General features: G+C 41.4%; 1 protein-coding gene across 1 annotated transcript in view; it reads right to left on the bottom strand.

Moving 5' to 3' along the window:
• Positions 1-7,430, bottom strand: part of LOC127569658 (cilia- and flagella-associated protein 47-like) — a 401,309-nt gene extending 393,879 nt beyond the window's left edge. The window contains 1 exon segment of the mRNA XM_052014458.1: positions 7,287-7,430. Coding sequence (XP_051870418.1) covers positions 7,287-7,430 — 144 coding nt within the window.
• Between the last annotated feature and the right edge of the window lie 5,418 nt (positions 7,431-12,848).

Here is a 12,848-nt window from a genome sequence, read left to right as displayed (position 1 = left end):
CCTTCCCTTCTGTGCCATAGAGTCAGTCTCAGTGCCAGAGACCTGTAGGGAAATACCTCAGTACCTGGAGGGAAATGGACAGTTGATGCTTCAGGTCAAGAGCCTTCATCTGGACTGGCTGGTTTGATAGAGTTTCGGAGTTTAGAAGCAAGTGCCTAAGAAAGCTTGAAAAATTGCTCCAGTGCATTGTATAAACGGTACATACTGCAAGTACAGTGTGGTGGAAACAGTGAATATTTATTTTAGCGCATAGGATGTTGTCAAGATGATGTCGAGTTTCCTGGATGCTGTTGGACCTACACTCATCCAAGCAGGTGGAGAACATTCATTCATGCTCCAAACGTGTCAACTGTAATGCCACTAAATGTCATGAGTAGGTGGCTAGATTCTATCTTGTTGGAAATTGTCATTTCCTGGAACTTGTACACAATGAATTTTACCTGCCACCTATTAACACTTGCCTGTCTCTTGTCTCAGTCTCACAGCCTGAAAGTATGGGCTGTTTTATTATGCAAGGAGTTGCAAATAAATTGAAGTATAAAGCCATCATCATCAGAGAACATCCCAAACTTGAACCTCATTATGGACTGAAGGTCATTAATAAAGTTAACGTTCACGTTAACATACTTGCTATTACTCATTGCCTCACACCCACACATCACAGTTCTGATATGGTTCCAACCATTTAACCATAGCAGCAAATACCACCCAAAAGCACCTGTAATACCCATGAACACACTTTCCTCTCTCTAACAGAACAGGGCACCAAACCTGCACCAACAGAAACAAAGCAGCAGGAAACAAATACAACTACAACATCTCAAAAATCCAGGAGGAGAGTTTGTTGATCACTGCTGGAGTGTAGGCACTGATAGGCTGAGATTATTGAAACAACAGAATATCATACCAAAGCTTCCTTCGAATATTCCACTTGCTTCTCCACCCACCTCTTCTTATTTCAAGCTGTGTATGGTGCAAGGTTGGACCAGCACTTCCTCCTTCCCACCATGAACCCACCCTCGTTGTTTCTTTCTTCTTTCAGAAAGCCAAGCACTCCAACCAACCCAAGCAACAAGTTAAGAGCTACAGTGTGAAGATGAAGGGCCTTGTTACTCAATATGAAATTCACAGCCACCAACTCAAAAATATAGGCATTTTGCGCACTGCAGATCTCAGGAAAGGATCTACATTGAGGTGATTCATGAAGCAGTCACACTCCTGAGAAAAACCACTGTAGAACTGATCAGCAAAGAGGGACATCCCAAGATGTGCTGGTTGGTAGATTAATTGTCCACTCTACATTACCTTCAGTAGGAGAGTTATAAAACATGCAAGAAAGAATCGGTTACAAAAAATAAGTGGGTGATTAGGATTCATGAAATTGCTCTGAGATCCAGCATGGACTTGATGGGTCCAATGGCTTCCTTCTATGTCGTAAGGTAATATGAAGATGAACATAACAGAGTATATAAGTGGAAACCAATGGAAGAAGTAAATTTGAGTTTCCAGAATGCTTTCGATGAGTTTGTATACTGAACAAAGAACATATGGAATTGGGGATGATATCCTAGCAGGAATTGAGAACTTGTTAACAGACAGAAAATGCGGAGTAGGAATAAATGGATGCTTCTTGGGTCAGCAGGTTGTGACTAGTGGGAAGCCATAGGGATCAGTGCTTATGTCCCTGTGCAATTTGGCACAGGGTCAATAAGATCAAAGAGTTAAATGCATGGTTCAAAGAGTGGTGTGGGAGAAGTGGCTTTGAATTCATGGGACATTGGTACCAGTATTGAGGAAGGAGGGAGCAGTTCCAATGGGACGGGGTCCACCTGAACCATGTGGGGACCAGGGTCCTGGCGAATCACATAGCTAGGGTTGTGGACAGGGCTTTAAATGAAATAGTAGGGGAGTGGGTTCAAGAGATTGGAAAAGCATGGATAAAGTAAGAGGGAAGGAGAGTGCAAAGGAGGTTCCTGAAGTCTCCAGAATAAAGAATAAGATAGAAAGTTTAGAACGGGATAAGAATTTAACTTCAGGCAACATGGAGACAAATTTGAGAAGAAGGGTGGTGAATACAGGACTAAAGGTGTTACATGTGAATGTATGCAGTATTCGAAATAAGGTAGACAAGCTTATAGCACAGTTAGAAATCGGCAAGTATGATGTGTGGGCGTCACAGTTGAGGTTGAAAGAAGATCACAGCTGGGAGCTAAACATCAAAAATCCTATCGAAAAGACAGGCAGGTGGGCAGAGGGGGTGGGGTGGCTCCGTTGGTAAAAAATGAAATCAAATCCTTAGAAAGAAGTGACATAAGATCAGAAAATGTAGAATCTTTGTGGGTAGAGTTAAGAAGGTTGTAAGGTAAAAAGACCCTGATGGGAGTTATATACAGGCCTCTGAATAGTAGCCAGGATGTGGGGTACAAATTACAACAGGAGATAGAAAAGGCATGTAAGAAGGGCAATGTTACGGTGGTCATGCGGGATTTCAATATACAGGTAGATTGGGAAAATCAGGTTGGTGCTGGATCCCAAGAGAAGGAATTTGTAGAATGCCTATGAGATGGCTTTTTAGAGCAGCTTGTAGTTGAACCCACTAGGGAAAAGGCAATTTGCATTTGGGGTTGTGCAATGAACCAGATTTGATTAGGGAGCTTAAGGAAAAGGAATCCTTAGGAAGCAGTGATCATAATATGATAGAATTCACCCTGCAGTTTGAGAAGTAGAAATTAAAATTGGACGTATTGGTATTACAGTTGAGTAAAGGTAACTACAGAGGCATGAGAGAGGAGCTGGCGAAAGTTGATTGGAAGGGGACCCTAGCAGGGATGACGGTAGAACAGCAATGGCAGGAGTTTCTGGGAGTAATTCAGAAGATGCAGGATCAGTTCATCCTAAAGAAGAAGCAGCATTCTGAAGGGAGGATGAGGCAACCGTGGCTGACAAGGGAAGTCAAAGCATAAAAGCAAAAGAGAGGGCATATAATATTGCAAAAATTAGTGGGAAGTTAGAGGATTGGGAAGCTTTTAAAAACCAACAGAAGGCGATTGAAAAAGCAATACTGAGAGAAAAAATGAAATATGAAGGTAAGCAAGCCAAAAACATAGAAGAGGATACCAAAAGTTTTTTCAGACATATAAAGACTAAAAGAGAGGCAAGAGTGGACATCGGACCACTGGAAAATGATGCTGGAGATGCAGTAATGGGGAATGAAGAAATGGCAGACAAATTGAAGAAGTATTTGGCATCAGTCTTCACTGTGGAAGACACTAGCAACATGCCAGAGATTTGAGAGAGTCAGGGGCAGAAGTGAGTGTAGTCGCTATTACTAAGGAGAAAGTGCTTGGGAAGCTGAAAGGTATGAAGGTAGATAAGTCACCTGGACCAGACGGACTACATCCCAAGGTTCTGAAAGAGGTAGCTGAAGAGATTGTGGAGGCATTAGTAGTAATCTTTCAAGAATCACTACATTCAGTAATGGTTCCGGAGGACTGGAAAATCACAAATGTCACTCCACTCTTTAAGAAGGAAGGGAGGCAAAGGACAGGAGATTATAGGCCAGTTAGCCAGACTTCAGTAGTTGGTAAGATGTCAGAGTCCATTATTAAGGATGAGGCTTCAAGGTACTTGGAAGCACATGATAAAATAGACCAAAGTCAGCATTTTTTCCTGAAGGGGAGATCTTGCTTGACAAATCTGTTGGAACTCTTTGAGGAAGTAACAGGCAGGATTGACATAGGAGAGTCAGTAGATGTTGTTCACTTGGATTTTCAGAAGGCCATTGACAAGGTGCCGCACATCAGGCTGCTTAACAAGATAGAAGCCAATGGTATTACAGTAAAGGTACTAGCATGGATAGAAGATTGGCTGACTGGCAGAAGGCAAAGAGTGGGAATAAAGGGGGCCTTTTCTGGTTGGCTGCCGGTGACTAGTGATGTTCCGCAGGGGTCGGTGTTGGGTCCGCTACTTTTCACGTTATATGTTGATGATCTGGATGACAGAATTGATGGCTTTGTGGCCAAGTTTGTGGATGATACAAAGATAAGTGGAGGGGCAGGTAGTGTTGAGGAAGCACGGAGTCTGCAAAAGGACTTGGACAGGTTGGGAGAATGGGCAAAGAAGTGGCAGATGGAATATAGCATAGAAGTGTCTGGTCATGCACTTTTCTAGAAGGAATAAAGTAGTAGACTATTTTCTAAACAGGGAGCGAATTCAGAAATGGGAGGTGCAAAGGGACTTGGGAGTCCTAGTGCAGCATTCCCTGAAGATTAACTTGCAGGTTGAGTCGGTAATAAGGAAGGCAAATGCAATGTTAGCATTCATTTCAAGAGGACGAGAATATAAAAGCAAGGATGTAATGCTGAGGCTTTATAAGGCATTGGTCAGACCACATTTAGAGTATTGTGAGCAGTTTTGGGCCCCATATCTGAGGAAGGATGTGCTGGCACTGGAGAGGGTCCAGAGGAGGTTTACAAGAATGATCCCGAAAATGAAGGGGTTAACATGTGAGGAGCATTTGATGACTCTGGGCCTGTACTCGCTGGAGTTTAGAAGGATGAGGGGGGATCTCATTGAAACCTACCGAATATTGAAAGGCCTGGATAGAGTAGACGTGGAGAGGATGTTTCCAGCAGTGGGAGAGTCGAGGACCAGAGGACACAGCCTCAGAATAGAAGGACGTCCCTTTAGAACAGAGATGAGGAGTAACTTCTTTGGCCAGAGGGTGGTGAATCTGTGGAATTCATTGGCACAGACGGCTGTGGATGCCAAGTCATTGGGTATATTTAAAGCAGAGGTTGATAGGTTCTTGATTAGTAAGGGCATCAAAGGTTACAGGGAGAAGGCAGGAGAATGGGGTTGAGAAGGAAAAATAAATTAGCCATGATTTAATGGTGGAGCAGACTTGATGGGCCGAATGGCCTAATTCTGCTCCTATGTCTAATAGTCTTATGGTCCCAACTATTCAGAATTTACATCAACAATTTGGCTGAGGGGACCAGATGGAATATTTCTAAGTTTGCTGATGACATGTAAGTGATGAGGATGAGCAAAATGAAATAGACAAGCTGAGTGAATGGGAAACAACATGGCAGATGGAATTAAAATGCAAGGTTCTCCACTTTGGTGGAAAAAGAAACAGAAATCCTGAGTATTATTTAGATGGTGAGACATTTGTAAATGTTTACATTTTAAGAGAACAAAGTATACTTGTACACTAAAAGCTAACATACAAATGCAATACAGAGTTAGGAAGGCAAATGTTACATTGACCTTTATTACAGGAGGATTTGGACACAAGTGTCAAAATATCTGACAACATTTACATAGGTCCTTGGTTAGATCACGCAATTTTTGTCTCCGTACCTCGATAAGATACTTGCTTTCATGAGTACAATGAAGATTCACCAAATTGGCTTCTGGGATGGCAGCTCTGCCATATAGAAAGACATTGACTAAGCTAGGCCTCTGTTATTTTGAGACTGTGACTATTTCTTCCAGTGAGAGGTGATCTCATTTTAACATGCAATGAGGATTGGACTTGGTAGATGTGGGGAGAAGGCTTCTTCTAGCTAAAGAGTTTAGAACTTAGGGGCACAGTCTCCAAATAAGGGGTAAGCCATTTAGGACTGAAATGAGGAGAAATTTCTCCACTCAAAGGTCTTGAATCTTTGGAACTTTCAACCCAAGAGGGCTGTGGAGCCTCAATCAATAACCTTATTCAAAATTGAGATGAATAAATTTATGCATATTAAAGGATTCAAGGGGTATAGGGATAGAAGATCTGCCATATCTTTCTTGAATGGTGCAGCAGGCTCAAGTGGCTAAATCACATTCTCTTGCTCTCATTTCTTATGTTCTTAATTGCAGAGATGCAAGTGCTGCTGACTGCAAATAATCCATGCATGTTAAACAAATGGCATCAGCTAAAGAGTTAAGATATAATTTGGCAGCACTGGTATCAAATCAGCTTTATATATAGAATAAGGTTACTATCTGTCCATTAAGTTTCCTCTGGCATGAGCTCTGTCATATGTGGTGTAGTACATCCCCATGTGGCTGACTGCATGAAATGTACAATAAATGTGTGAGTGTGCATTGCATATTTGCAGAAAAGTAACTTCGATAGCATCCATACAGTAGCATCCACTGAGGAGGCAAATTACATGGTCTCTAATTATTGACTCTGTTGCCCACTAATCACATCATCAAGCATACTGGTAGATACAAAATGAGAGAAAGATGAAAACATTCAGCAGGTCATGCAGTACTGTGAGGACAGAAATTGGAAAAGTAAGAAGAAAAGCATGTATTAATTTGCAGAGAGAAGGGCAGAGAGAAATAAGGAAACATCTGTGATAGGGTGCAGATCTAAGTTGTTCAGGTAAAGTTAATACGAATACACATAGAATAAGATTACTGCCTATCCACTAAATTTCCTTCTGGCATGAGCTGAAATGCTGACCGTTTCTCTCCCCAGTGATGCTGAACACTTCTAGCACTCTGTTTCTATTTCAGATTTCCAACATCTGCAGGATTTTTCTTGACTTCAAGTACCAGTAGGCATCATTTGCTTCCTGACTGCAGCCACTTCCAGATACAAGGCTGTGGTGAGGAAGCAAAGCCATCCCATCCTGGCTGCAACTACATCCATCCTGATCGTGCAAATGTAGTGTTCATTTATTGAGATCACTTAAAGAATTGAGCAGACTCACTTGGGGGCGATGAGAGCCGGGTGGTGGCTAGACAGCTGCTTTTGCAATTTGAAGTGATCTCCAATTACTTTAAGGTTTAAAGATGATTAATTTAAAGATTTTGAATTAATTACAGATTAGTCTTTTTCGGAAGATGGCAGTTTTGCCGGTTTACTTTTTACCATGCAAATATCTTAAAGGGAATGACAGCACATTGACATTTACTGCTGGAAGAACTCAGACCGCAAGCACGCTTTCAATCTGCAGTTCTTCTAACTCCTGACACCCACCGAGGATTTCTAAACAAGATGCTGAATTCCTCCAGCAGTTTGTGTTTTGCTCCAGATTCCAGCATCTGCAGTCTCTTGTGTCTGCAGTTTGAGACGTAGAAGTTAAAATTGGATGTATTGGTATTACAGTTGAGTAAAGGTAACTACAAAGGCATGAGAGAGTTGAAGGGGATGGTTTGAAGCCAACTAAGTGAATCAATCACATCTACCTCATGTATCCGCCGAATCTTTCGGATTCTCAGGCCACGGTCAGCAGAGGGTGAGGGTGGGTTTACCTTTTCCTTTGGCGGGAGGCCGGGCTTACCTTTTTCTTTAATGGGACAATGTACACGTATCTGGAGACGCTGCTGATGTTTTGCACGGTGAGGGTTGCACGGTAGGTTTCTCCAGGTTCCGTGGCAGTAAAAATTATTTCAGAATGCGAAATTCTCACGCCCGCAACGTCCATCTGGGCGGCCGAAGAGTCGGTCTGATTCCTCTCCTCTCCTCTCCCCCGTTGTGTTTCCCTCGCCTCGTCACCAACTCACCGTCTCCATGGAGTGGTGCCTCCAGGCATTCGCCGTTACCCCGGCAACGCTTGGGTAAAGCCAGCAGCTCCCTGTGTCACCGCAAATTCGTAAAAGCAAAGCGGAATTTTAAAAAAAATCAAATCTCTGAAACATCCCGAGCAGATCGCCGTCTAATATATTTCCAATATTTTTGGAAGAAATATAGTCCATGAATATACCGTATTTGTCTATAACTTAGAAACGTGGAATGTGCAGCCGCTGGATTTAATCCGTTTTCAGTGACAGCAGAGCCGGCATTGGTTTTGGGGAAAGTTGGTTTCAGGGTGAAAAAATTGCCCAGTTTCAAAATTCGCGGATTCTTTTAAAATGTTTCACCTACGGTCAATGTTATAAGGAATTTTGCTTGTAACTCGCCCCTTTGTGGTTGCCGCAAACTTTGAGAAATTGGTTTCCATTCATCTCAGGTCAGGATGCGTTGGCATCTGACGTTCCCCTTTGGTACTTGGATTCAATAACCTCATTAAAAATTGGTTAGAGTTAGAATTCACTCTGAAAAGAGATTAAGATCTCCTCGAGGAGTTGGAAATCTCGTGTGAATGAGACCAGAGGTAAACGAAGCTTCAAATGTGACAAGTGAAAAAAAGTTGGAGAGAGGAGTTCCACTGAAGGGTGAAGGTGGCATTCTCCAGCATGGCGACCATAGCTGGGAATCATGCCACTGTTCCTTACATTTCCAAACATGTGAGATGTTTTCCTCAAGTTGTTTGGGTGGATTGGTTGTGTTTGGATTGGATCTGGTGTTGGCTGGTTCACTCGTAGTTGCGTCATTTTGATCCCTCAGACTGTGCTGTTAATTGATTGTGCCCTCTTCTGATTTGATGATTGAAATTAGTGTTTGATGCAGTGATGAAGAGGCATACAGGAGTGAGATAGGTCAGCTGGTTGAGTAGTGTCACAACAACAACCTCACACTCATCGTCAGCAAGACCAAGGAATTGATTGTGGACTTCAGGAAGGGGAAGTCAGGAGAATACACATCAGTCCTCATTAAGGGGTCAGCGTTGGAAAGGGTGAGCAGCTTCAATTTCCTGGACACCAACATCTCAGAGGATCCATCTTGGGCCCAACATATTGATGCAATCACTAAGAAGGCATGCCAGTGGCTCTACTTTGTGAGGAGTTTGAGATCTGGTATGTCACCAAAGACTCTTGCAAATTTCTACAGATGCACAGTGGAGAGCATTCTGACTGGTTGCATCACACCTGGTATGGAGGCTCCAATGCACAGGATCAAAAGGGGCTGCAGAGGGTTGTAGATTCAGCCAGCTCCATCACAGGCACAACCCTCCCCGCCATCAAGGACGTCTTCAAGAGGCTGTGCCTCAAGAAGCAGCATCCATCATTAAGGACCCTAACCACCCAGAACGTGCCCTCTTCACGTTACTACCATTGGGGAGGAGGTACAGGAGCCTGAAGACTCACACTCAATGTTTCAGGCTCCTGTACCTCCTCCCTGAAACAGCTTGTTCCCCTCCACCATCAGATTTCTGAACGGTCCATGATCCCATGAACACTACCTTGTTATTCCTCTTTCGCACTATTTATTTATTTATTTTTGTGGTTTATTGTAATTTTTATGTCTTTATGTCTTGCACTGTACTGCTGCCGCAAAACAATACATTTCATGATATACGTCAGTGATAATAAACCTGATTCTGAGTCTGCGAATCTTTCTCTCTCAGAGGGTTGTCAATCTTTGGGATCATTTTTATCAAAGGAAGGAGAGTTTTTGAGTATTTCCAACGCAGCACTGGATAGATTCTTGGTAAGCTGGGGGTGGTGGGGAGGAAGGTTAACAGGTACAAATGGGAATGCAGAGTTGAGGTTGCAATCAGATCAGCCATGACTTTATTGAACAGCAGAGCAGGCTCGAGGGACAGAGTGCCCAATTCCCGGTTCATTTGTAAATTTCCATCACTATAACTTGCTATTTACATATGCCTGCCATCGCCATTCTCATCATCATTAAGTTCATTTGTTGCTGAAACCTAACTTCATGCCTTTATTACTTCTAAACCAGACTGTTCCAGTGCTCTGATGGATGGTCTCCTACCTTATGTAAATTGTTCCAGTTTCTTAACTTGTTCTCAAGACTCATTCTCTTTTTAAATTTTCACCATTCCATTCCCATCAATATTTCAGTTTTTAAATATTACGATTGTCTCTCTATGGCCTCAATAATTTCTCCCCACATTTCCTGCCTCAACGCACACACAGACATCCCAACCCTGCAACCTCCTAGATTTCTGCATTCCTCCAGTTCTGGTTTCTAATGCAACATTATAATGTAGTTACTGAAATAGAAAATGCTGGAAGTGCTCAGTGGATCAAGTAGCAGAATGGATAGTCAAAGTTTCAGGTCAAGGACCTTTCATCAGAACTGGTAAAGTGAGAAAACAAACATGTTTTAAGTTGCAAAGATGGAGAAGGTTGGAAGAAAAGCATTCCAAAGTGACCATTCCCTTCACAACTTTCTGGTCCACTCTTCCACCTCCACCAGCCATTCAAGTTCTCATGACACTTCCCCATGCAAGATGCAAAACTTGCCTTTTTACCCCTTCTCCTCCAGCCATTCAGGGAGCTCAACAGTCTTACAGCATTAAGTCTGCAGGGGTGATCCTGATCACCTTTCATCATAATTCTCTATTCTACTCTCATTCTGCCGCTCTGTGTTTGACCTCCTACTCTCCCTCTCTCCCCACAGATGTTTAATTGTGTTTTTTTTGCCTCCCCTTGCTGTTTACCTTGACAACTTTAGTCTGCACCCTATCGTATACATTCTGTTCTTTCCTATCCTCCCTCTCTGCAACTTAAAACATTCTTGTTATTCACTTTCCAGTTCTGATGAAGGGTCCTTTTTCAGAAACATCAATCCTGTTTCTCCCACCTCATACCATTGATTAGCATTTGTGCTTTTCTCATATCACTGAAAATGTAATTGTTCTGCCATTAGCACTATTCTTTTAGTTGCCTTAGCCAATACACTCGAATGTACCCACATAAACTTTTCCATGACCTTAGTTTTCTCTCTGTTTGAGATACTTCTTAAAATCTACCTCTGACCAAGTTTTTGCTCATCTGCCCTGACTGCCATCTTTCCCTCTGTTAAATATGGTTGAATTTTTGTTTGATAAGAAGATAAGTAAGAGAATCAGAACTCAGTATGCATTCCCTCAAAACTGATTTGCCATCCAATAAGTTCATATTTCAATTCCACTTTCCTGTGCTAACCCCATTATCCTTAATGTCTAGACATGTAAACATCTGTTAATCTCCTCAATCCAGGTCAGCGTACTACTCACAATACTACATATTTCCAATTTTGTTGAATAATCTCTTGTATGGCATCTTTTGGAGGGTCTTATGAAAGGCTAATACACCACATTAAATGATTCACCCTTACCAACTTTGCTTGTTAGAATCACAAAATCTCTAATGCTCCTGTGAAGAGTTTGGGGTGTTTTAACCTTTTATAACCACTATGTAAATAGAGTTGTTAAAATGCAGCATCAATAAACAAAGTCAATAAAATACTCAATGGTATCACTGGAATAATAAAGGTTATCAAAGAAAATTGCATTAGAACTGCTGTCCTCCAGTAAGATTGTACTTTTTGTATTTTATTTGATCACCAGTGTATAAAAGGGGCTCATCAGCCTTGTTACTGAATTTAATTTGTAAAATAAATACATTTTTTTGCAATTAAAGAGGAGCAATTGTAAGTATGCAGAAGCAAATCTGGAGCCCCACTTTAAGTTCAGATATTAGAACCTGGTGAACAGGTATGAGGCCTTGTTCTTGACAAAACTTTTTAGAAATACTATTACCATTACAGTAATGGGGGACATAGGCTCACATTTATTCAAGTAATTGATGTGGAATTCTTAAATATTTTCCTAGTGTCTTTCATCCATAGTTATCTGAGCGTGAAACCTTATTTTCACTTGAGTTTCAAAGGGGACATATTCTAGACATAGTATTAAACTGAATAATTGTATAGAAATTGTGGGTGCAGTTTCTTGGCAAGCCTCTTCCATTCTTATTCAGGTGATGTGACTGCATGATTTATTTAACCTTAAGTGTGCTGAGACAAATTCAGAATTACGGTAATTTTTATCTGAAATATGTACAGCTTTTACAACACGTTACAATTTTAGATTGAAATGAAATCTTCAATGTTGCAGGCAAAGTTAGTATCGATCTTTCCAGTGTGCTCAGATTTTCTGTGAGATCTTTTCCATTCTCATTCAGGTGATGTGATCTCACAGCATGATTTATTTAATCCTAAATGTGTAAAGGCAGGTTCAGGATTGCACTGACCTTTTTCTGAAATATATACAGCTTTTGCCACATATCATAGTTTTGCATTAAAAAATGTCCTGTTGCAGGCTAGGATAGTATTGATCTTTCCAATGCGTTGAAGTTTTAAAATGAAAAATGCACTGTTGATCTGTAATGTTTAAAGGCAAAGAAAATCTCAAAAACATGTCTGAATGGCAGATAACCTTACAACTGGGAAAACAACCATTTTCTCATTTTTAAGGCCTATGTTGATATACATGGGTGAAATCGTATCCCACGGGAAAGTTAGCAGCAAAACTGGACATCCATTAGCCTACATGACTTCATCACTTACCTGCTAAACTTTTTCTTGGTGCTTCATTATCCATAAAGATTGGTAACGTGCTGTTCAGTTGGTTGTCGCCACTGGAAGGGATGAAGCTAAAAGGTTGTTATATGTTTAAATGGCCGAGCTTGATTAAAGGGATATAAGTTTATGAAGAGCAGAAAACTAAGTTTCAGTCAATTTGAGGAACCAACTGCCGCAATGAATATGGTTGAGATGAATGAATCATGAAGCTCCACCAGAAGTATTAAGCATCAAGTATTATGGTCAAAAGCTACCACAGCTGTTTCTGCAACCTCTATTACTCATGCAACAAAGGGAGAGATCTAATCTGTGGCAAGGCACAGCACAGTGTCCACGTTGTACCGACGACTTGAGACCTCAGTCACCTCATCTCTCATGTTGTTTTTGTACCCACCTGGCAAGACAATTTGTGAAATTTATGTAAGCACCATTTCAACTCAATCACATAAAAACCCCAAAGAATGGCGATGACATCTTATCCATAACAATACGAAACAGTGTTAATGCTTGATGCTGGGAGTGAGACCCATGATCAAAAGAATGAAACATAACCACAAAGTCTCCAAGAGTTGTACTTATCAGCAAGAGCGGCTAATAATAGCGTACATTTCTAAAAGGCCAATATTATGACTGGAATTGACAGAAT

Source organism: Pristis pectinata, chromosome 4 (assembly GCF_009764475.1).
Source record: "Pristis pectinata isolate sPriPec2 chromosome 4, sPriPec2.1.pri, whole genome shotgun sequence".
Taxonomy (NCBI): Eukaryota; Metazoa; Chordata; class Chondrichthyes; order Rhinopristiformes; family Pristidae; genus Pristis; species Pristis pectinata.
The sequence above is the reverse complement of the archived record's forward strand: the minus strand, read 5'-3'. Positions and strand labels throughout refer to the sequence as shown.